This window comes from Hyperolius riggenbachi, chromosome 6 (assembly GCF_040937935.1).
Source record: "Hyperolius riggenbachi isolate aHypRig1 chromosome 6, aHypRig1.pri, whole genome shotgun sequence".
Taxonomy (NCBI): domain Eukaryota; kingdom Metazoa; phylum Chordata; class Amphibia; order Anura; family Hyperoliidae; genus Hyperolius; species Hyperolius riggenbachi.
Genome location: NC_090651.1, coordinates 161494090 through 161517141, shown reverse-complemented (window position 1 = coordinate 161517141; position 23052 = coordinate 161494090). Strand labels below are relative to the sequence as shown.

Here is a 23052-nt window from a genome sequence, read left to right as displayed (position 1 = left end):
TAAGTGAAAACTTTGCAGCGCTGGTCAAATCTTTTTTGATATACATGATTGAAAGGACACACTCGCCTAAATTGATTTCAGCGAAGCTCCAAAAAAGCCAGAGGATATTTGGACTTTTTAATTTGTCTTTTAGTACCAGGATAGTGTTTACATGATATTTAACTGGACTGGTAATTTTAATGATATGTGGCAGGTCCAGGTAACTGCCAGGTCATTATAAAATTGTTGTTGGTTTATGTATGGTAATGTAAATGGTGATTTAATTCATATTCCATAAAGTTTGGATCAAGGTGATCCGTGAATATTTGAGCGCAAGGCTATAAACAGCATTTAGGCTGTAATTGCACATTTATGGTGTTGTACTTTATTTTCTGGTTGAATTCGATGGACGTATGTCTTTTTTTCAACTCAAATAACTATGTAACCTCAGGTTCCTTTTAAAGTGGACCTGAAGTCTTGCACAGGAGAATGCACCCTGTATGCATTTAGAGAGTTTCACCTGTCTAATTCCCCCTCATTTGTGTCTAATCACAAGTTGTAATTTTATAATCTCTCCAGTGTCACCTGACTGCCACGGCAGACAAGCTCATTTGAAATGTCTGCTTCCATGAAAGCAGGAAGTAGAAACTGAAAGTGCAAATTTATTTCAGGATTTGTATCAGCTGAAACAAATGTTTTTCTTTAAAGGTTATTATGCTGTTGCTGTATATAGAAGTAAACACCGCTCACCACACCGCCATTCCAACCAGGAGCAGGACCACAGAAAGCCACTCCACATCCAGGAATGTCAAGTAAAGAAAGAGGTTCCGCTAGACCAGTGGAATAAAAGGTGCAATCTTTATTGAAAACAAAGCATGCTGGACATAGCAAAATAGCCTCACAATCGCTCCTTAGTCATAGCTCTATGACTAAGGAGCGATTGTGAGGCTCCGATACGCGTGAGCTATTTTGTTATGTCCAGCATGCTTTGTTTTCAATAAAGATTGGACTTTTTATTTCACCGGTCGAGTGGAACCTCTTTCTTTACTTATTATGCTGTTGGTTATCTTTTAGAGCAGAGAGGAAGTTCATAGTTCAGGTCTGCTTTATCTGCAGGGAAGAAACAGCTGACCAGTGCCATACCAATATGGGATGCAGAGGTTGCGACTGCACCAGGGCCCATGGACCAGAGGGGCCCACCTTAATCCATCTTATTGGCTTTGCATTGGTGCTATATTGATAATAAACACCTCTATATGTGTGCATTGAATAGTATAGTAGTAATCCAGCTTCTTATTCACCTCTCTGACACTGCAGCTGTTCTTGGTAAATTTTGAGGCTCCATTTCAAAAGAGTTCTTGGGGCCCCATGTAAAGGCACGTACACAAGTCCAACATGCACCTGTATGTCCACACATCTAGAAGGCTAAACGACCAACTCATTTACATAGTGTGCACGCAAACGGAATGATGGACTACACATTCAAAATAAGTGCAAGTTATTCAAACGACTTGTACTCACGCACCAACTGCATATTATCAGACCAACATAGATCTGACAGTTGGATCGGGCAAACCGTCTGTTATCAGTTGCTCGTCAAGTTGTTTGCACGAGTACACATGCCTGACTTTCGTCCAACAGACTAAAGTCTGCACGATGGCGTAGTGGTTTGCACTCTTCGCCTTGCAGCACTGCGTCCCCAGTTTGAATCCGTCAGGTCAACATCTGCAAGGTGTTTGTATGTTCTCCCCGTGTCTGTGGGGGTGTCCTCCGTGTTGGCCCTAGATTATGATATATGCACTACACGATACATACATAGACATATAACTATGGTAGGGACTACATTGTGAGCCCCTCTGAGGGGCAGTTAGTGACAAGATAATATCCACTAACTTGGGAAAGGGCTGGGATGCCTTGAAACATCGTTATCTATTTGTGATAGTCTGTTGTTATAACATAATTAACCTCCCTGGCGGTCTATTAAAACCGCCAGGGGGCAGCGCAACACTACATTTTTTTTTTTTAAATAATGTAGCTAGCATAGCGCTAGCTACATGATAGCCACTGTGCAGCGGCATCCCCCCACCCCCTCCGATCGACCGGGGATCAGCGCAAACAGGAAATCCCATTCATTTCCTGTTTGGCTTCCCCGTCGCCATGGCGATGATCGTCATCGACATCATCGGGTGTCCCGATCCACCCCTCAGCGCTGCCTGGCGCTAATAGGCCAGGCTGTACAAGGGGTCGGGGGGGGGGGGGCGGCGGGTAGCGGCGAATCGGCGGCGACCGGTTTGTAATTACGCAAATCGGCCCGGCAGGGCCTGAGAAATCCTCCTGCACGGCATAACCCGACCCGAGGTTCCGACCTGGAACATACAATACATATGGATGGTGCCAGCCTAGTCTGATAGAGTCTGTCTGGTGACCGGATAGCCTTGGCAAATCCTACCTGCCACTTTTGGATGGTGTGCCTCCTCATCTTTCTGCACATGACAATATACCGGTACTCTGTACAGCGCTGCGTAATATGTCAGCGCTATATACAGGCATGGGCATTTGTGATTTAAATGAGGCTTAATTGCCTCAGGTGTGCAGTTGGGAAAGAGGGGGTTACTTACCCATAAGTCCGCTGTCTTCTATGCGTTTCAAACGTCTAGCACGCGTCCTATTGGACACGTTGCAAGACTCACTACCGCACAATTCCTCCTTCCGGCCTGAAGGAGGAAGTGCAGTAGTGAGTCTTGCAACGCGTCCAATAGGACGTGTGCAAGACGTTTGAAATGCATAGAAGACAGTGGACTTATGTTACCCATATAGACCCCTCTCTCCCAGCCGCACACCTGAGGCAATGAAGCCTCATTTAAATCACGAATTTGAGTCTTTACGGACTTGTGAGCCCACCACTGGCTATATAAATACTTAAAGAGAACCTGAACTGAAAATTAAAAGTCAAAATAAACATATACACGTTATACTTACCTCCTATGTAGTCCCTTCATCAATCCCTTTCTCCTCTCCTGCGTCCTGTTTGTCCACTGTGATCAATTGAATTATCCATCCTCCATATTGAAAATGGCCATTACCCCATAACAGCTTCCTGGTCAGCACACTGTTAAACCGTAACATTGCCCACTTGAGGGATAGGGAAACATGGACATTACCTTGCACATTCAGTTGTAACTGACAGCAGCTGATGTATAACTGACAGCAACTAGTATATTTCTGTCAGAACTGTAAGGGATCACTGTAAGTAGAAAATGGTGAGTTTCTGAGAGAAACTGACTGTGAGGTTAGTATGGAATGGTCACCTTATTGCCATCACAAATGGTCATGCTTATTATTCTGACGTGCATTTAAACGCAATATATTGTTTGCAGCTTGGAATGGGACCAATGAAAAGCACTTCCATTTTCTGAACCGCAATAGATTTCCATGCAATACAGAAAAAAACAGTATCTCATTCACCACACTTCTCACTATGCTATCCTCAATTACACCCATCATCATCTGTCCATAAGCTCCGCCTACTTTTCTCCGTCTGCTTCTCTCCCAGTAAGTAACTACAGGTCCCTCTATCTATACTAACTGAGCGGCGATATTCCACTCCACAAAACCAGAGATGCTCGCATAGGTCACGTGAAAAAGTAAGCCACGTGATCATGACGTCGTCATCCAGGTCCTTTATCCAAGCGCAGCTATTTCTGAACAGAGTAAAGTAAGGCACTACCGATTCGGTTGCCATGGACACGGAAGGAGTAGGAGTCGCTGTAGAGCTGAGACCCGGCATGGAGGAGGAGGAGCCTTGGATACTGAAGCATCCCAGGGTAAGGAGGAGGAGCTTAGATTCATAGGGACACGTGTACTGTGGATATTTTTGCTGCAGCCATTTACGTTACCTACAGTAGTACATTGTAGATTGCTCGAGGTGAAGTAAAAGAAGAGATTTGCCGTGTTGTTCATTTCCTAACATAAGTTTTTTTGTTTTGTTTTTTAAACACAATTTTCAAAGCACTATACAAAAAAAAGGCTTGTTCTTCTCGTGTGTGTATAGAACGAAAGCTCTTACAAACAAAAGTTTTGTTAAAGGAAACCTCCAATGTCTCCCCCCCCCCCCCCCCCCCAAAAAAAAAGGTTTAACTTGTCTGGGGCATCTGCCACCCCCTGCAGTCTCCCTGTGCCTGCACCATCTCTGAACGATCCTCCGGTGTGCTGCCGCAGCTCAGTTATTTGCAAGTCAATGGCCACTGCGCCTGCATGGCCCTGGCCTTGTTTGCACTCTCATCACCAGAAGTGTCCTGCGCAGGTGAGAAAACATCATGCTGTGCAAGCACAGTGGACGTCGATTTGCGGTAACAGAACTGAGCCGCTCGGGGGACCAGAGGATTGTTCAGAGATGGCGCAACAGGGGGCTGGCAGAGGCCCCAGGTAAGTGAAACTGGGGGGGGGGGGGGGGGGCATTACAGCTGAGCAGTTCTAGCTGCAATTAAATGCTGTGTTTATCTCCCCGCGCTTACATGTTGTGGTTAAAAACTGCATCATTTTGCCACGCATAGATAGTCAGATGTAGTACCCTTCCCCATAGGTAGTCAGATGTAACCCTTCTTCCACGTCTATAGATAGCGGGGGTTCCCAGCTGGATTGCAAGCTGAGCATTACAGCACAGGAGACTTACTTGTCACCTCTCCTCAGCAGTGCCGCACCCAGCTTTCTCTCCTTGGCTACAGCGGCACTTGTCATGTGACACACGTACCGGCGCATAACATGACTCCACTGTAGTCAAGGAGTGGGTGATGGGCACATGGTGCTGCTGAGGACAGAGGTCATCATCTGGCAGGTCAGAAGCCATGAATCTCTTGTGTTGTGACACTCTGCTCTGAGTGGGGGACACTTTGGCTGGCCAGTAAGCCACCTCTCACACAAGGGCCGTCTGTAGACACGAGATTACAGTGCCTAATTTCAAACCCTGCCCTGCGTCTGATGTGACTGAAAGTTGCTAAATCTGGAGACTAATAGTGTGTCTCTGAAAATGGTGTGTAGATGCCATAAGGCTGGTGGCACTTATTACATGGATGGAGTACAATAGCCAAATCAGTGGAGGTTAAGTCCAGGGCTGTGCAGTCTGTATCCGACTTCTCAGTTTATGAAACCACCGACTCCAGGTACACAACATTGCTCCGACTCCTTAGTCTAATACCAGGGCTATGGAGTTGGTACAAAATTCATCTGACTCCTCAAGTTAATAAAACCTCCGACTCCAGGTACCCAAAATTGCTCCAACTCCACAGTCCTGGTAAAAGGGCAACTGAAGTGAGAGGTACAGTATATGAAGGCTGCTATATTTATTTCCTGTTAACCTCCCTGGCGGTCTATTAAAACCGCCAGGGGGCAACGCAGCACATAATTTTTTAGAGCAAACAGGAAATCCCGTTCAGAACGGAATGTCAAATGGAAAGAATTGGGAGAAGGAATCATAAGCCATAGAGTGTACTGAACTGTGTGGCACAAAAAGGTCTGAAGTATAGTATGTGAGTTACAGAGAGCCCTGAGGAGGATGCACTGATAGTAATGAAGTAAAAGGCTCAAAGGGGGATAAGGAATGAAATATAAGATGCTGATAGGTCAGAAGTGTAACTTACATGGCTTGCTGCCTTACTTAGCTGTGACTTTTACTTCTCCAGCTTAAAGTGAGTGTCAACTTTAAAAAAAAACTTCACCACCAGCACATAGTCAATACTGTGAGATGCATGATGAGTCCTTTCTCTTGATAAGCTGGTCACAGAATCAGGAGTTAAGCCCCATACAAACGCTCAACAGCGGTCTTTATGCAGCAAAATGATCAAACAACTTTTTTTGTGAAACAAGTTGAAACAACACAAAAAAAGTTGTTGCTATTGTTCAAACAACTGATAAAACGTCAGTTCAGCAGTTGGATTGACATCTTATCTGTTGTTTAAACAATAGCAAACAACTTTTTTTGGGTTGTTTCAACTTGTTTTACAACAAAAGTTGTTTGATAATTGTGCTGCATAAAAGACCGCTGTTGAGAGTGTGTATGGGGCTTTAGTAACAGTTACTGTGTGCCAGGAGTTGCAGCCATCAAAAAGGTACCGACTCTTATTAAATTTCAGTTGAAATAAAAAGTGCAATACGTTAAATTGTCCTATTTCACAGATTGTAATTATAACAAAGTACATCTGAGCTGTAACAATAAATCCTAGTGCATAGTTGTTTCACTAGTGAATAGAGATGGCCCGAACAGTTCGCTAGCGGACAGTTCCTGGTGAACTTCGGCTGTTCGTCCACATTTAACGCAACACATTTTTTACATTAAAGTCATTGGCACAAGAGGAAAAAAATGTCAAAAAGACCTTATAGTTTGTTGAGAAAATCGATGTTAAAGTTGGAGGAAAAAAGTAGCAAAGTTAGTGTGGTAAAATGAGAATAAGATATTATTAACATGTATATAAATGTATTTATATATGCTCAGAGTGTGGGAAATATAAAAAAAAGTGGGATCCCACCTCTCCCGAGCCTCTTTAACCCCTTGTCCCCAATGTAGGCTGGGATAGCCAACATGCGGAGCCCCGGCCACGTGGGGCTTCGCACCCTGAGCTATTCCAGCCCACATGGTCCATGGAATGAGGGCTCTGGGGGAGGAAGGCCAAGCTGCAGGGCCGCACAACACAGCACACTGGTGATTTCCCCCCCCCCCTTTTCTCCCCACCAACAGAGCTCTCTGTTGGTGGAGTCTGATGGCCCCCCCAGTTGTTTATTTTTTTTTTAATATATATATTTATAGTCTTTTTTTATTTAAAAAAAAAAAAGTTTTTTGCTGCCTCCCCCAGCCAGGCTCCCTCCCCCAGCCAGCCTATCACAGCGATCGGCTGTGATACGCTTCAGCCTATCACTGCCGATCGCTCCCAAGTGCCCCAGGGGGACAGCCATGTCAGCGCTGTACTTACAGGAAAGACTGTGGTTTCGCCGTCTAACAGTCTCCCGAGCGGCGATTGCCGATCGGAGACTGAAGGCGGGGTGGAGCTTCCCCCCCAAGCAGGAGATGCACGCGCAGCCTGTGCACGATCTCCTGCAAACTGTCGGCGTTGAGCGGTCTTCAGGTACAGAGGAACCGTCATGAAAATCTTAAAATTTAAAACACATACAAATAAGAAGTACATTTCTCCCAGAGTAAAATGAGCCATAAATTACTTTTCTCCTATGTTGCTGTCACTTACAGTAGGTAGTAGAAATCTGACAGAACCAACAGGTTTTGGGGTAGTCCATCTCTTCATGGGGGATTCTCAGCATGGCCTTCATTCATCCTTCAAGACATTCCCTGAAAATGATTAACACAAAGATGCTGGCCAGCCTCCCTGCTCGCTGCACACTATTTTGGTAGTTGGACGGAGCAACTGCCATTCACTAAGTGCTTTTAAAAATAAAGAAAACCCTGACAACCCCCCTATGAGAAGATGGGCTAGTCCAAAATTTGTCAGTAATTTCAACTTTTTTACTACTTACTGTAAGTGACAGTTACGTAGGAGAAAAGTCATTTATGGCTCATTTTACTCTGGGAGAAATGTACTTCTTATTTGTATGTGATTTAAATTTTAAGATTTTCGCAACAGTACCTCTTTAAGTTTGATATCACTTACTTAATTACATATATTGTATAAATAAGATGAGAATACCTCTGCTATGAGAAAACTTGGGAGAAAAGTTACTTGAATCGAGCATGGTGAGGGTTCTGCTGGTGACATGATTTGAACAAAGTCAAACTGAATTATTTTATTTATTTATTTTCAATTTTCTTTTTTAGTTTAAGGAAATGAAATCATTGGATGTAGCAGACCCTTCCCAGGTTTACTCTGCATTTCTAGTATACATGGATCTTGTAGAAGGTAAGTTCAAGCATAGTAATCTTTCATTAGGAAACCCATTACAAATATTTTTAGTACATTTGCAAAAAAATGTTTAGGGTTGTTTTTGCTGCATTTTTTTGAGGGGGGAGGAGCATAATGGCTGTTTTTGGGGTATGATGGCATAACTGTTGCACATTTTTGGAGGGAGGAGTTGATTGCACTTGTTCAAGCTATACTGGTTCCTACTGGGACATGGCATGATAGCTGTACTTTTAGTGTATGACTGTACCAAGGTTGTAAAGGAAAAGATGGTGTGCTATTATGACTGAACAAATGTTCAGATAGCACCATAAGCCATTCTCATTGCAATATTAATCTCCTCTTGGACATGGAAGCAAGGAAGATCCTTAACCTCGTGGGGATTCAGTTTCTGTTGTATTTCTGTGCAAAAAGTGATCCAATTGATTTCCATAACTTTTTTTCCTGTAACCTACCAAAATGTGTAGATCAAAGGTCTAGTTTATATTTTGAGTATAATAAAAGCTTGAAACACAAAATCAAAACTAAATTTCAAAATTACTCCCCCCAAATCTCTGATCCTTTACATATCCGAGCTGCAGCTGCTCAACCTGCACTAATACTGATGTAAAAGGTAGCCACACATCTAGTGATGATGGGCAGATTCAACCAAGAGACAAATTTCTCTCTGATCGGATCTGATACAAGATCTGAATCTGATACAAGATCTTTCTGCTGCCCCTACACCGCAGGCCGATTTCCCCATCGATTTCAGCATCAAATCTCTTGGGAATTGGCTGTGTCCGCTGCCTCGCCACTGTCCCCTAATGTATAAATGTACTCCCCATGTGTGCATTAATACATTACCTGACCTGTGTCACCCACCTCACTGTGCCCGTTTATCTTCGTAATCCCCCGCAGGTTATTGTATTGTACTACTTTGCCGCCAGATGTTGATGACGCTGTGTGACCCTGGTATCATCAACACCAGTCGCCGGGGAATATGTCACTATCGGGGGTACACAACGAGGGATCAGCACACCAATGGTGAGTATAAGCTGATCCAGTGTAAGATCCCCCCCCCCCCCATGTCTCCCCCATGTGCGTGATGCAGAGTGTGCATTGGAAGCTAAGCTTTAACTTCCAATCAGCCAGTTTTTAGGCCAAATTGCTCCTAGGGTGAGGTTGTGAAAATTGCAGGTGTCCCCCAGTATAGGTTAGGTAGGTACAGGTGTCCCCCCAGTAAAGGTTAGCCAGCTACAGGTGTTCCCCCAGTATAGGTTAGCCATGTACAGGTGTAACTGTATAGGTTAGCCATGTACAGGTCTCCCCCAGTATAGGTTAGCCAGTTACAGGTGTTTTGCAGTATAGGTTAAGGCGCGTACACACGCCACACTTTTTCAAACTGCGGGTCCGTCAGACCCTCCTGTGGGGCTGTCGTTTTGGCGACAGTTGCACGTGAGTACAAGCTGTCGGCAGACTGACAAGACAAAAACAGTTTTATCAGTCTGCCGACAGCTTGTACTCACGTGCAACTGTCGTCATAACGACCGCCCGGCGGGACGGTCTGACGGACCCGTAATTTGAAAAAGTATGTCGTGTGTGTGTATGCGCCTTAAGTCAGTTACAGGTGTCCCACAGTATAGGTCAGCCAGGGACAGGTGTCCATCAGAATAATTTAGCCAGCAATAGGTGCCCTAGTATAGTTGCCCCCTGTTCCCTGGCGCTGTTACTTACTGTGCCCCCACCGCGCGGTTCCGTTCTCTATGCGGAGGATTCTCAGCATCATGACGTCAAGTCCTGATGCTTCGCCTAGAGAATAATGGAGCTGTGCGATGGGGGTGCTGCGATCGCTGGAGGGAGACACAGCAAGCAACAGCACCAGGGATGGGGGGTCGGTGGCACCTATACTAGAGCTCCTATTGCTGACTAACGTATACTGAGGCACCTAAGCCTGGCTAACCTATGCTTGGGGACGCCTATCCCTCAGAAAACCTCCTGAGCGGCATGCCCAACACCAATTTCAGCTAAATTTTGTTGGGCATACTGCCCAGGACCTGAACTCAGAACTTCCTCTCTGCTCTAAAAGATACGCAACAGCATAATAACCTTTAAAAAAAACATTTCTTTGTTTCAGCTGATACAAAGCCTGCAATAAATCTGCAGTGTGTCTACTTTCTGTAGTCATAGAAGCAAGCATACTGTTAACATCCTGTGTTTACGAATTAGCTCTCTGTCATGGCAGCTGACACAGTAAAGGGATCAAATTACAACTTGTGCTTAGTCACAAATGAGGGGTAATTAGAAAGGCTAAATATAAATACATACAGGGTGCATTTCTATATGTTTTTCTTCTGTCCTGTGCAAAAAGAAGCTGCATGATGGCTGACTAGAACTATTTGTTTTGTAGCAGTAAAATATCTAACTAACTAGTAGACCCAGCCCGTTTAAAAACGGGCTCTAGGTCTACGGCTGCCTCTGCCAGTGCGCATGAGCGCGCACGCAACCGCCGCGCGCCCGACGCAGGCATGCGCCCTAGCCCGCCCACACCCACCCACCTAGCTCGCCCGCACCCTCCCACCTCGCTCGCCCGTCCAGCTCCCTGGTCCCAGCTGTCCATTACTGCGCACATGCGCAGTAACAAAAATCCTGGGACACAGGGACAAAACTGCTGGACGCAGCGACACTAATTACTTACTGTATTATGCTTCAATAACTTTTATTTACGATCATGTGTGCACCATTTTGTATGAATGAAACTATGGTTGAAGTCGATGGACGTATGTCTTTTTTTCAACCCAAATATCTATGTAACTATGCATTTAACTCTTTTGTGTTGTTTTATTATTAAAATTAGAGTATGAGGGAAAGGTAGTTAAAAAATGCATAAAACTGCACTCAACTGTCCTGGCACAATATTGTTACTAGTCCACGATTTACTAAGACATTTACCAACCATCAAATCTACTGAGCAGCTAGGCTGAAGTAATTCTTACTTTGTTTCCTTAGTGAGAAACTGGCACGATGTGCTGATATTTGGCTCCTCTGAACTTCAGCTCGTCTACCTGCTTGGACAGGAGAAAGCTGACCTCACGCCAGAAGTCATTATCCCCACTCCAGTTACCAGGTCATGCAGTCATGGGAGGTATGTGATCTGATCAGCTCTTTCAAGTATGTCATTTATTCAGTTATGTTTTTATGTTGTGAAATAGAAGTTTGTGGTTTCTGAGATGGACAGAGGCAAGTTAGAGATGTTTTTTTTTGTTCCTTACACAACCTCCTTAAAATGAGATCTAAGGTTCAGCACTATAATGTCAAAGGTTGCAAAATACCCAGAAGGAAATATCCATGAAGGTCAAGACAAAAACAAGACAGGGCAAATTTCTGTGTGCATGTTTCAAATACAGTTGCTGCCGTTATTGTTTACAGATGTTTTCTAGGATCTCTTGAAGGTTAAAAATGTTTTTGTTGTGTTTTTGTTTTTTGCGTATAGTGCTATTCAATTTAAGGTGGCCACTAACGATACATTTTCTAGCGAAAAATCGTTCGAGCGATCAGATAATTCTGATCGGAAGAAAAATTGTTCACTACACCATCAACGAACCAATCTTTGCTTCCTATCTATCACAACCAACAAGAAAATCCAAATTTTGGTTTGACGAAAATCTAATAGGATGACTATTTTTTGTAATCGTTCGTAATTGATTGTGCCCATCAACAGAGATTATTTACAACCAATCCTATATCAGAATGTCTGATCTTTCAAACGATTTTTCGTTAGAAATTAGACCGTTAGTGGCCACTTTTAGGCTTGTCTGTGAGATTATAAGTTACAACAAACAATGCCGACAATCGTACAGGAAAAGAATTAATGCAGCACGGGAGTCAATATTGGCTCAAAATTCCTCAATTGTACTTAGGTAGTGTCGCAGATCTCGACACATTAGTATCGTAAGTCTAAAACACTGTATTGAAGTTTATTATAATATACACTACATTTGAGAGATTACAACCTATTGCTTAGAACACAAACCCAGGCGGGTGTCTTTGCCCATCTCCCCCCCCCCCCTCACTCACTTACTAGTGTACATGTACAGAATTATGACTGACACGCCTCTTAACCCATTAGCAGCAAAGCTATATGTGCACTGCAGGGCCAATTTTTTTTTTCTTTTGCCACTGGTGACGTGTGCTTTCCCCAGCCTGGCGGGGTATGCAGAGTGGCACGGGGAGCGTTCATATTTACCAGTTCCTGGATAGACTTCTCCTCTCCTCCACCGGCGGCGCTTCAATGCCGACATCCACTTTCTAGTTCTGATCACATGATGGTGGAAGGGGGTGATGGAGGAGTCTCTTCCATAACCCCACTTCCACCACCGGGCGGTGCTGTAACGCTGAAAACATCCCCTGGGTTATGATCACATGCGCCGCCGGTGGATGAAGAGGAGACACCGATCCAGCTGCCCTGAACCGGTAAAGAAGCTCCCTGCGCTGCTCTGCATAGCTGCATTAGGCAGCTAAATGGCATATGCCATTAGAAGACACCCTGGCACGCATTATCTATCTAGAGATAATACATGCAGGGCTGCTAATAGGTTAAAGTAGAAATCTAGCCAAAATAGCAGGTGAGCGATTATGTTTAGTGATGACCCTGAGCAGATGCCATGGGTATGTACCGGCCCCTTAGGTAAGTGCTGCTGCTCCCAGGATCCCATATAATTGATAGCAGCCAGCCCGGAAGCAGGAGCACTTACCTAAGGGGCCGGTGAGTGTTTCCTTTTAACTAAATAACCGTGGGTATGCTTATATGCATTCCCACAGCATCTGCTCAGGGCAGTGGCGTACCTAGGGTATTTGGCACCCGGTGCTGGTTATCCACAGTCACCCCCCCCCCCCCCGGCTGTGGAGTCGGTACAAAAATCTTCCGACTCCTCAGTTTATGAAACCACGACTCCGACTCCGGGTACCCAAAATAGCTTCAACTCCGACTCCTTAGTCTTAATACTTAACAGGGCTGTGGATTTTGTACCAAAATCACCCGACTCCTCAGTTTATGAAATCAACGACTCCGACTCCAACTCCAACTCCAGGTGCCCAAAATTGCCCAGACTCCGACTCTTCGACTCAGACTCCACAGCCCTGCCCCCCCGTAATTGGGGCTACGTTGCGCAAAAAATGTGTGTGGTCATATACCAAAATGTGGGTGTGGTCACGGGTGGAGACTAGTTTACATGAACTTAGCAATGGTGGGACATTAGATTAGGACAGTGGTGGCGAAAAGTCACTTATCTATCGCAAAGTGCCAACAGCAATTTAAACTAAATACAAACATTTTAACTCATACATGAACATTATGGAAAATCCAAGTTGAAAATAAACTGTGAAGATAAACAATTTCATCCATCCTACTCCTGAAAAATGTATTTTTTTTTTTTTAAAACCCCCCCAGTTTTATTTTCTGTTTTAAAAAGCTAAAAAAAAAAAAAAAAAAAAAAAAAGTAGGTTTAAAGGAGTTATCCGGGCAGTTTTAATAAAATGAACGCCCCAAGCTCCCAGGACCTCCCTCGCCGCATCTCTGCTCTCAGCCGTTCGCCGGAGGCTAAGAACTACTACCACCTGCGCAGTCCGCTCCGGCCCACGTGGCGGTGATTGACAGCGCCGATCGCGCAGGCGCAGTACAGAGCAACTTCCAGGTCGCTCTGACATCATCGCCGGGGACCGGGTCGGAGCTCCGGCGAACGGCTGAGAGCAGAGATGCGGCGAGGGATGTCCTGGGAGCTTGGGGCTGGAGGAAGCCCCCGGTTAATTTTATTAAAACTGCCCGGATAACTCCTTTAGGGCTGGAACCCACAGGAGCGCTTTTGGCAGCGTTTTGGCAGCACTGCGATACGCTAGCAGTTTGCCAAAACGCTGGGCTGATGTTAATGGATGGGGCAACTTCCACAGGAGCATTTGCGTTTCTCAGAAACGCAAACGCAGGACGTGCAGCATTTTGGGAGCGTTAGCGCTTCAATGTAAAGTATTGAACCGCTAGCGGAAACGCTCAGCAAAACCTGAACTGAGCGGTTTTGCTAGCGTTTTGCGGTTCAGCACACTGTAACAAAATGAAAAATAATTCACAGGACCAATCAGGATAAAAACGCGAAACGCTAGGCACCCGCTGGGGAAAAAAATACAATGTTGCAAAACACGACCAAAAACGCGCATGAATCCGCTTGCAAACCGCTCAGACAAAACGCTAGCGGTTGCGTTTTGCGTTTGCGGTTTTCAGTGGGTTCCAGGCCTCAATGCTATTGTCTCATATGAGGTTGATTCCGCTTTTCCCATAGTCTCGCAGTTAGCAATCATGAGGCCCCCAACAAGACAAATTCAGCAATCTTGAGGCCCCCAACAAATCATGAGGCCCCCAACAAGACAAATTCAGCAATCTTGAGGCCCCCAACAAGTCAAATTCAGCAATCATGAGGCCCCCAATAAATTATGAGTTCCCCAACAAGACAAATTCAGCAATCATGAGGCCCCCAGCAAGACAAATTCAGCAATCTTGAGGCCCACAACAAATCATGAGGCCCCCAAAAAGACAAATCCAGTAACCATGAGGCCACCAACAAGACAAATTCAGCAGTCATGAGGCACATAAATAGACAGCATTTCAAATAAATAGGCAAAATGCCCCATTAATATGGTAGACACCTCTCACCTGGCTTCTGAATTCTCCTCTACTGGCTGCTGTGCCTGGCTGGCAATACTATTTTTGTCTGGATTGGCGATGATGTGTGAGCTGAAAGGCCTGGCAGTGATACTGTGGCCTGACTGGCGGTGATGCTGTGGCTGGGCTGGCTGGCGGTGATGCTGTGGCTGGACTGGCTGGTTGAAGTAAATGCTGGCCTGACTGGTGGTGATGCTGTGGCCTTTTTGCCAGTGATTCTGGGCTGGTTGGCTGGTGGTTATGCTGGGCTGGCTGGCCTAGATAGTTTAGGTAGTGAGAGGTGCCCCACAGTTTAGGTAGTGCCAGGAGCCCCCCAGTTTAAGTAGTTACAGGAGCCCCCCAGCTCAATTAGTGACTGGAGCCCCCCAGTTCAGTTAGTGACAGGTACCCCCCAGTTTAGGTAGTGACAGGTACCCCCCAGTTTAGGTAGTGACAGGTACCCCCCAGTTTAGGTAGTGACAGGTGCCCCCCAGTTCAGCTAGTGACAGGTGCCCCCCAGTTCAGCTAGTGACAGGTGCCCCCCAGTTTAGCTAGTGACTGGTGCCCCCCAGTTCAGCTAGTGACTGGTGCCCCCCAGTTCAGCTAGTGACTGGTGCCCCCCAGTTCAGCTAGTGACTGGTGCCCCCCAGTTCAGATAGTGACAGGAACAGGAAAAGTTGTGACTGGGCACACCATCTTAGGTAGGGTGCTTGGTATTGTGGTATAGGCAAACCACCAAAGTATAAGTCCAGAATTCAAATATACCAGCACTCCAGCTTTCTCAAAGAATCACGCTCTTTTATTGAGCTAACATATCCACAGAAATGACCGACAATTGTTTCGGGGCCTCGCAGGGTCCCCCTTTCTCAAGGCGTGTGTGGTTACCAATATCAATAAAAGAGCGTGATTCTTTGAGAAAGCTGGAGTGCTGGTATATTTGAATTCTAGATAGTGACAGGGACCCCCAGTTTAGATAGCGACAGCGACCCCCCAGGTTAGACAGCGACCCCCCCCAGGTTAGACAGCGACCCCCCCCCAGGTTAGACAGCGACCCCCCCCAGGTTAGACAGCGACCCCCCCCCCCAGGTTAGATAGTGACAGGGACCCCCCAGGTTAGATAGTGACAGGGACCCCCCAGGTTAGATAGTGACAGGGACCCCCCAGGTTACATAGTGACAGTGACCCCCAGGTTACATAGTGACAGTGACCCCCAGGTTAGATAGTGACAGTGACCCCCAGGTTAGATAGTGACAGTGACCCCCAGGTTAGATAGTGACAGCGACCCCCAGGTTAGATAGTGACAGGAAACCCCAGGTTAGGTAGTGACAGCGACCCCCCAGGTTAGATAGTGACAGCGACCCCCAGGTTAGATAGTGACAGGGACCCCCCAGGTTAGATAGTGACAGCGACCCCCAGTTAGATAGTGACAGGGATCCCCCAGGTTAGATAGTGACAGCGACCCCCAGGTTAGATAGTGACAGCGACCCCCCCAGGTTAGATAGTGACAGGGACCCCCCCAGGTTAGATAGTGACAGGGACCCCCCAGGTTAGATAGTGACAGCGACCCCCGGTTAGATAGTGACAGGGACCCCCCAGGTTAGATAGTGACAGGGACCCCCCAGGTTAGATAGTGACAGCGACCCTCGGTTAGATAGTGACAGGGACCCCCCAGGTTAGATAGTGACAGCGACCCCCCAGGTTAGATAGTGACAGGGACCCCCCAGGTTAGTGACAGCGACCCCCAGGTTAGTGACAGCGACCCCCGGTTAGATAGTGACAGGGACCCCCCAGGTTAGATAGTGACAGGGACCCCCCAGGTTAGATAGTGACAGCAACCCCCAGTTAGATAGTGACAGGGACCCCCAGGTTAGTGACAGCGACCCCAGGTTAGATAGTGACAGGGACCCCCCAGGTTAGATAGTGACAGCGACCCCCGGTTAGATAGTGACAAGGACCCCCCAGGTTAGATAGTGACAGGGACCCCCAGGTTAGATAGTGACAGCGACCCCCGGTTAGATAGTGACAGGGACCCCCCAGGTTAGATAGTGACAGCGACCCCCCAGGTTAGATAGTGACAGGGACCCCCCAGGTTAGTGACAGCGACCCCCAGGTTAGTGACAGCGACCCCCGGTTAGATAGTGACAGGGACCCCCCAGGTTAGATAGTGACAGGGACCCCCCAGGTTAGATAGTGACAGCAACCCCCAGTTAGATAGTGACAGGGACCCCCAGGTTAGTGACAGCGACCCCAGGTTAGATAGTGACAGGGACCCCCCAGGTTAGATAGTGACAGCGACCCCCAGGTTAGTGACAGCAACCCCCGGTTAGGCAGTGACAGGGACCTCCCAGGTTAGGCAGTGACAGGGACCCCCCAGGTTAGGCAGTGACAGGGACCCCCCAGGTTAGGCAGTGACAGGGACCCCCCAGGTTAGTGACAGCGACCCCCAGGTTAGTGACAGCGACCCCGTTTAGATAGTGACAGGGACCCCCCAGGTTAGATAGTGACAGCGACCCCCCAGGTTAGTGAAAGGGACCCCCCAGGTTAGATAGTGACAGGGACCCCCCAGGTTAGATAGTGACAGGGACCCCCCAGGTTAGATAGTGACAGGGACCCCCCAGGTTAGATAGTGACAGCGACCCCCCAGGTTAGATAGTGACAGCGACCCCCCAGGTTAGATAGTGACAGCGACCCCCCAGGTTAGATAGTGACAGCGAACCCCCAGGTTAGATAGTGACAGCGACCCCCAGGTTAGTTAGTGACAGCGACCCCCAGTTAGATAGTGACAGGGACCCCCCAGGTTAGATAGTGACAGCGACCCCCAGGTTAGATAGTGACTGTGACCCCCAGGTTAGATAGTGACAGTGACCCCCCAGGTTAGATAGTGACAGCGACCCCCAGGTTAGTTAGTGACTGGGACCCCCCCAGGTTAGATAGTGACAGGGACCCCCCCAGGTTAGAGAGTGACAGGGACCCCCCCAGGTTAGATAGTGACAGCAACCCCCAGGTTAGTGACAGGGACCCCCCAGGTTAGATAGTGACAGGGACACCCCAGGTTAGATAGTGACAGGGACCCCCCACTGCCCCAGGTAAGATAGTGACAGCGACCCCCAGTTAGTGACAGGGACCCCCTAGGTTAGATAGTAATAGGGATCCCCCCCAGGTTAGATAGTGACAGGTGCCCTTCACTCGTTGTGCAAATTTGGGATTTTACACCCCCCGTGGCCGTCCCCGCTGACAACCTACCCCCCCCTCACCTCACAGGCCTTCCCCGGTGACAGGCAGGAGCAGCCCAGCTTCAGACCTCAGTATCAGCTGGCGACCAGTATGCGGGCGCACCGAACTCAGTGAACACCACGCCGTATATGCGGAAGTGATGTCACTTCCGCATATCAGTGCGGTGTCCGCTGGGTCCTAGCGCCCGCATACTGGTCGCCGGCTGGTCGGAGGTCTGAAGCTGGGCTGCTCCTGAGTCCTGCCTGTCACCGGGGAAGGCCCCGGGGGGGGGGGGGGGGGGGGGGGGGGGGCGACACACATAGGTTGTCAGCGGGGACGGACACGGGGGGGGGGGTGTAAAATCCCAAATTTGCACAACATGTGCACTGGCGGCAGGGGCGGCAACACAGGACTCCGGGTGTCACCCCCTAAGCATCAAGACACCCGGTGCGGGCCGCCCCTGCCGCTTGACGGTAGGAACGCCACTGGCTCAGGGTCACTTTAACTTATTGATGAAGCAGAAATTCAAAATATATTTTTGTAGCAATTATTTTTGCAAATTGTATTGTAAAGTTACTGTCCCTACTTTTTTAGAAGCAGTTTTCCATCTATTCTTTAGAATATTGTTATCTTCAGGACTGTTTTATCCCTTCTGCTACAAGCTGTATGCCATCTTCATATGCATTCTCAGCTAAAAAAAAGAGAACGTATGAGTTACTTTAAAAATCGAAAATGCTCAAGTGGGCTTTACACAGTCTTGAAGCTATTAAATAATAATGCAAATCTGAGAACATTAGCTGCTGTGAAAAAACATGCACAGAAAACTGGAAGACATGTGTGTCCTCTGCCTTACAGTGGCCATATTAGGCATCAAATATGGCCCAAGAATATGCATTACAAACACCATATGAAACATTCCCCCTCTAGTTACATAGCACCCCTGGTAGACAGGCAGTGCCCCCCCCCCCCCCCCCCCTTAAGGTAGTTAATGTAAAGCTTAAGTTAGGAAATGTCCACCTTTAAATAGACTTTATCCCCGTTAGACTTATAGTGGCCCCCATTAGTGCACCTACTAGGTGGTCAGTGTTGCCCTCTAGGTAAACAGCAAACTTCATTAGGTAGGCAGTAGCCCCATTTATATGGGTGACAACCCCTTTTAGGCAGGCAGGCCCTTTTAATTCCCCTGCCTTCCTTTAGGAAGTCAAAAATGGTAGGGGTGATGCAGCACCCTATAGAAAAAGACACAGGAGACAAAAGCGGGAGCCCAGTAGTGCAATATGTTTAAAACCACAATGTGAGGAAATGAATAAAAGCACTACTCACAAAGGAGGGTTGCTGGGGGCAACCAACCACAGAAAGCAGGTGGAGACAATAAACCCGACTCCACTCGGGGCGGTCCTAGCCAGGACCAGAAGAATGGTCGCTCTCTTAATGGAAAAGGTTGGGACCACCACTGTGGAGCCCCACTAGTGGTGTATCACCTCCCCTCGAGCAGATTCTGTTCGGGGGTCTACTTAGCACAACAGAGAAAAGAGGCGCCCTGGGATAATAAAAGCGTTTAAAAAGCTAAAAACAGTAGATATTATGAGGTAGCTTACCTCAATGACGAAATCTCTGTAAAGTATTACAAAAGATTTTTATTAGCACAAGCGGCAACGCGTTTCACGGGTCACAGCCCGCTTCATCAGGCCAATTGCAGTGCCAAATGAAAAAATTACTTCAGCATAGGGAGCCTTCCTTTAGGAAGCATCCCCTCCAGACTCTGTCTCGTTATGTTTACCGATTTAGGAGGGCTATGCCTAATTATGCTTGCGGATTAAAGGAGGGCTCTGCTTTATTATGCTTGGGGATCTATGGAAGGTCCTCTGACTAATTGTTTGAGAATTTTGACGGGAGAGTCCCCTAAACTTGTAGACATAATTATGCAGCGCACCCCCTTTCAAATACCAAACACAATTAAGCATAGCCCCTGAAACATATTTAGGCAGAGTTCCCCCCTAAGAAATGCATTGAGGGTGCTGGGGAGAAAAAAAGCGGAGTGAGGGGTGCTAGGAGCAGAGTAACAGGTGCTGGGAGCAGAATGAGGGCACATTGAGGGTGCTAATGGGAAAAAGACAGATGGAGCAAGCAGAGATTGTGCATATACTGAGGATGTGGGGGAAGGGCAGACAGCGTGGGCTGGCAGTGAGGATTATGCAGTATGTCACTTCACACATTATACCTTGCTCTAGCTTTGTCCCTGCAATCCCTGGCGTGGTGCAGGAAAGGTGGGCTTAGTTCCCCTCTTGATTCATACACTCCTGCCTTGCATCTTTAGCTGTTCTCCGTAGGGAGGCAGGACTAGTCGGATGGCCAGGCAATGAGATATAAATTCTCTCCCCTTGCCTCCCACTGTGCTGTCAAAGTACAGGGGGCGGGGAGGGATTCACTTATGTCGCTGCATGCAGGCACAACCAGCTTGCATCTGTGTGATTGAATAGTGCACAGCAGGATTGTGAAGTCCTGCAGAAGAAGATCAGAACAGTGACTGGAAAGGCATCCCATTACGGGGTACCAAGGTGCCATGGCACCCAGTTTGAGAACCTCTGCCATAGCTAGCATAGGGCAGTATGGTGGTGTAGTGGTTAGCTCTCTTGCCTTGCAGTGCTGGGTCCCTGGTTTGAATCCCAGCCAGGGCACTAGAGATGCAGAGTTTGTATGCTCCCCCCGTGTCTGCGTGGGTTTCCTCTCACATCCCCAAAACATACAGATAAGTTAATTGGCTTCCCCCTAAATTGTCCGTAGACTACAATACATATACTACACCGATGCATACATAGACATATGACTATGGTAAGGATTCGATTGTGAGCCCCTCTGAGGGGCAGTTCAGTGACAAGACATACTCTTTAGATAGAGAAATCATCTCCTAACAGATTTAGAGCAATGGCAGTTTCCTGGGAAACTTTTTCAGAATATTACCACTTGATAGAAGTGTAAAGCAAGATCAAATTCCTAGTTTACAAGTCAAATAAATAATACAGTATGCCAACCCCTGTTAAATCACAATCTGTTTTCAGTTCATATTGGGTCCTCTGCCAGAGGTTTTCCTGGAGCAGCCCGAAAGACATGTTGAAAGGGCCTATGCTTTCATACAGGGAGTGCAGAATTGGTAGGCAAGTTGTATTTTTGAGGAATAATTTTATTATTGAACAACAACCATGTTCTCAATGAACCCAAAAAAACGCATTCATATCAAAGCTGAATATTTTTGAAAGTAGTTTTTAGTTTGTTTTTAGTTTTAGCTATTTTAGGGGAATATCTGTGTGTGCAGGTGACTATTACTGTGCATAATTATTAGGCAACTTAACAAAAAACAAATATATACCCATTTCAATTATTTATTTTTATCAGTGAAACCAATATAACATCTCAACATTCACAAATATACATTTGTGACATTCAAAAACAAAACGAAAACAAATCCGTGACCAATATAGCCACCTTTCTTTGCAAGGACACTCAAAAGCCTGTCATCCATGGATTCTGTCAGTGTTTTGATCTGTTCACCATCAACATTGCGTGCAGCAGCAACCACAGCCTCCCAGACACTGTTCAGAGAGGTGTACTGTTTTCCCTCCTTGTAAATCTCACATTTTATGATGGACCACAGGTTCTCTATGGGCTTCAAATCAGGTGAACAAGGAGGCCATGTCATTAGTTTTTCTTCTTTTAGGCCTGGTGCACACCAAAACCCGCTAGCAGATCCACAAAATGCTAGCAGATTTTGAAACGCTTTTTCTTATTTTTCTGTAGCGTTTCAGCTAGCGTTTTGTATAGCGGTTTTGGTGTAGTAGATTTCATATGTTACAGTAAAGCTGTTACTGAACAGCTTCTGTAACAAAAACGCCGGCAAAACCACTCTGAACAGGCGTTTTTCAGAGCGGTTTGCGTTTTTCCTATACTTAACATTGAGGCAGAAACGCATCCGCAATCCAAAAAACGCCTCACCCCGGGAGTATGCGTTTCTGCAAAACGCCTCCCGCTCTGGTGTGAACCACCCCATTGAGATACATTGACCAAGCGTATCCGCAGCCGCAAGCGGCTGCAGAAACGCTGAAAAAGCCGCTCGGTGTGCACCAGCCCAGATACCCTTTCTTGCCAGCCACGCTGTGGAGTACTTGGATGCGTGTGATGGAGCATTGTCCTGCATGAAAATCATGTTTTTCTTGAAGGATGCAGATTTCTTCCTGTACCACTGCTTGAAGAAGGTGTCTTCCATAAACTGGCAGTAGGACTGGGAGTTGAGCTTGACTCCATCCTCAACCCGAAAAGGCCCCACAAGGTCATCTTTGATGATACCAGCCCAAACCAGTACTCCACCTCCACCTTGCTAGCGTCTGAGTTGGACTGGAGCTCTCTGCCCTTTACCAATCCAGCCACGGGCCCATCCATCTGGCCCATCAAGACTCACTCTCATTTCATCAGTCCATAAAACCTTAGAAAAATCAGTCTTGAGATATTTCTTGGCCCAGTCTTGACGTTTTCAGCTTGTGTGTCTTGTTCAGTGGTGGTCGTCTTTCAGCCTTTCTTACCTTGGCCATGTCTCTGAGTATTGCACACCTTGTGCTTTTGGGCACTCCAGTGATGTTGCCAATCTGGTGGCAAGTGGCATCTTGGCAGCTGCATGCTTGACTTTTCTCAGTTCATGGGCAGTTATTTTGCGCCTTGGTTTTTCCACACGCTTCTTGCGACCCTGTTGACTATTTTCAAATGAAACGCTTGATTGTTCGATGATCACGCTTCAGAAGCTTTGCAATTTTAAGAGTGCTGCATCCCTCTGCAAGATGTCTCACTATTTTTGACTTTTCTGAGCCTGTCAAGTCCTTCTTTTGACCCATTTTGCCAAAGGAAAGGAAGTTGCCTAATAATTATGCACACCTGGTATAGGGTGTTGATGTCATTAGACCACACCCCTTCTCATTACAGAGATGCACATCACCTAATATGCTTAATTGGTAGTAGGCTTTCGAGCCTATACAGCTTGGAGTAAGACAGCATGCATAAAGAGGATGATGTGGTGAAAATACCCATTTGCCTAATAATTCTGCACTCCCTGTATTATAAAATTGAAGTGTCCAGTTTTGTCCATCCTGTTACCACACAAACAAACCAACAGCTGCAGTTTTTCTTCAGAAAGCAGAAGTGTTTCCATTCATCTGACAGAATATCATGCATCTGCTACCGAATACGTAATGGTGGCCACTAATGAGCAGATCTTTTTCATCCAAGCTTACCATTTCTATGTAATATAAT

At 46.7% G+C, this 23052-nt stretch overlaps 1 protein-coding gene across 7 annotated transcripts in view; it reads left to right on the top strand.

The window, feature by feature from the left end:
* Positions 1 to 23052, top strand: part of TSEN15 (tRNA splicing endonuclease subunit 15) — a 145316-nt gene that overhangs the window by 56146 nt on the left and 66118 nt on the right. For 4 of the 7 annotated variants that reach the window (XM_068240137.1, XM_068240136.1, XM_068240139.1 and 1 more), the window contains 2 exons: positions 7796 to 7877; positions 10866 to 11001. In XM_068240137.1, the coding sequence (XP_068096238.1) occupies positions 7796 to 7877; positions 10866 to 11001 (218 nt within the window). Of the gene's footprint in view, positions 1 to 3314; positions 3804 to 3831; positions 3905 to 7795; positions 7878 to 10865; positions 11002 to 23052 lie in introns of those variants that run through there. The other 3 variants (XM_068240135.1, XM_068240133.1, XM_068240140.1) reach the window with 3 other exon arrangements.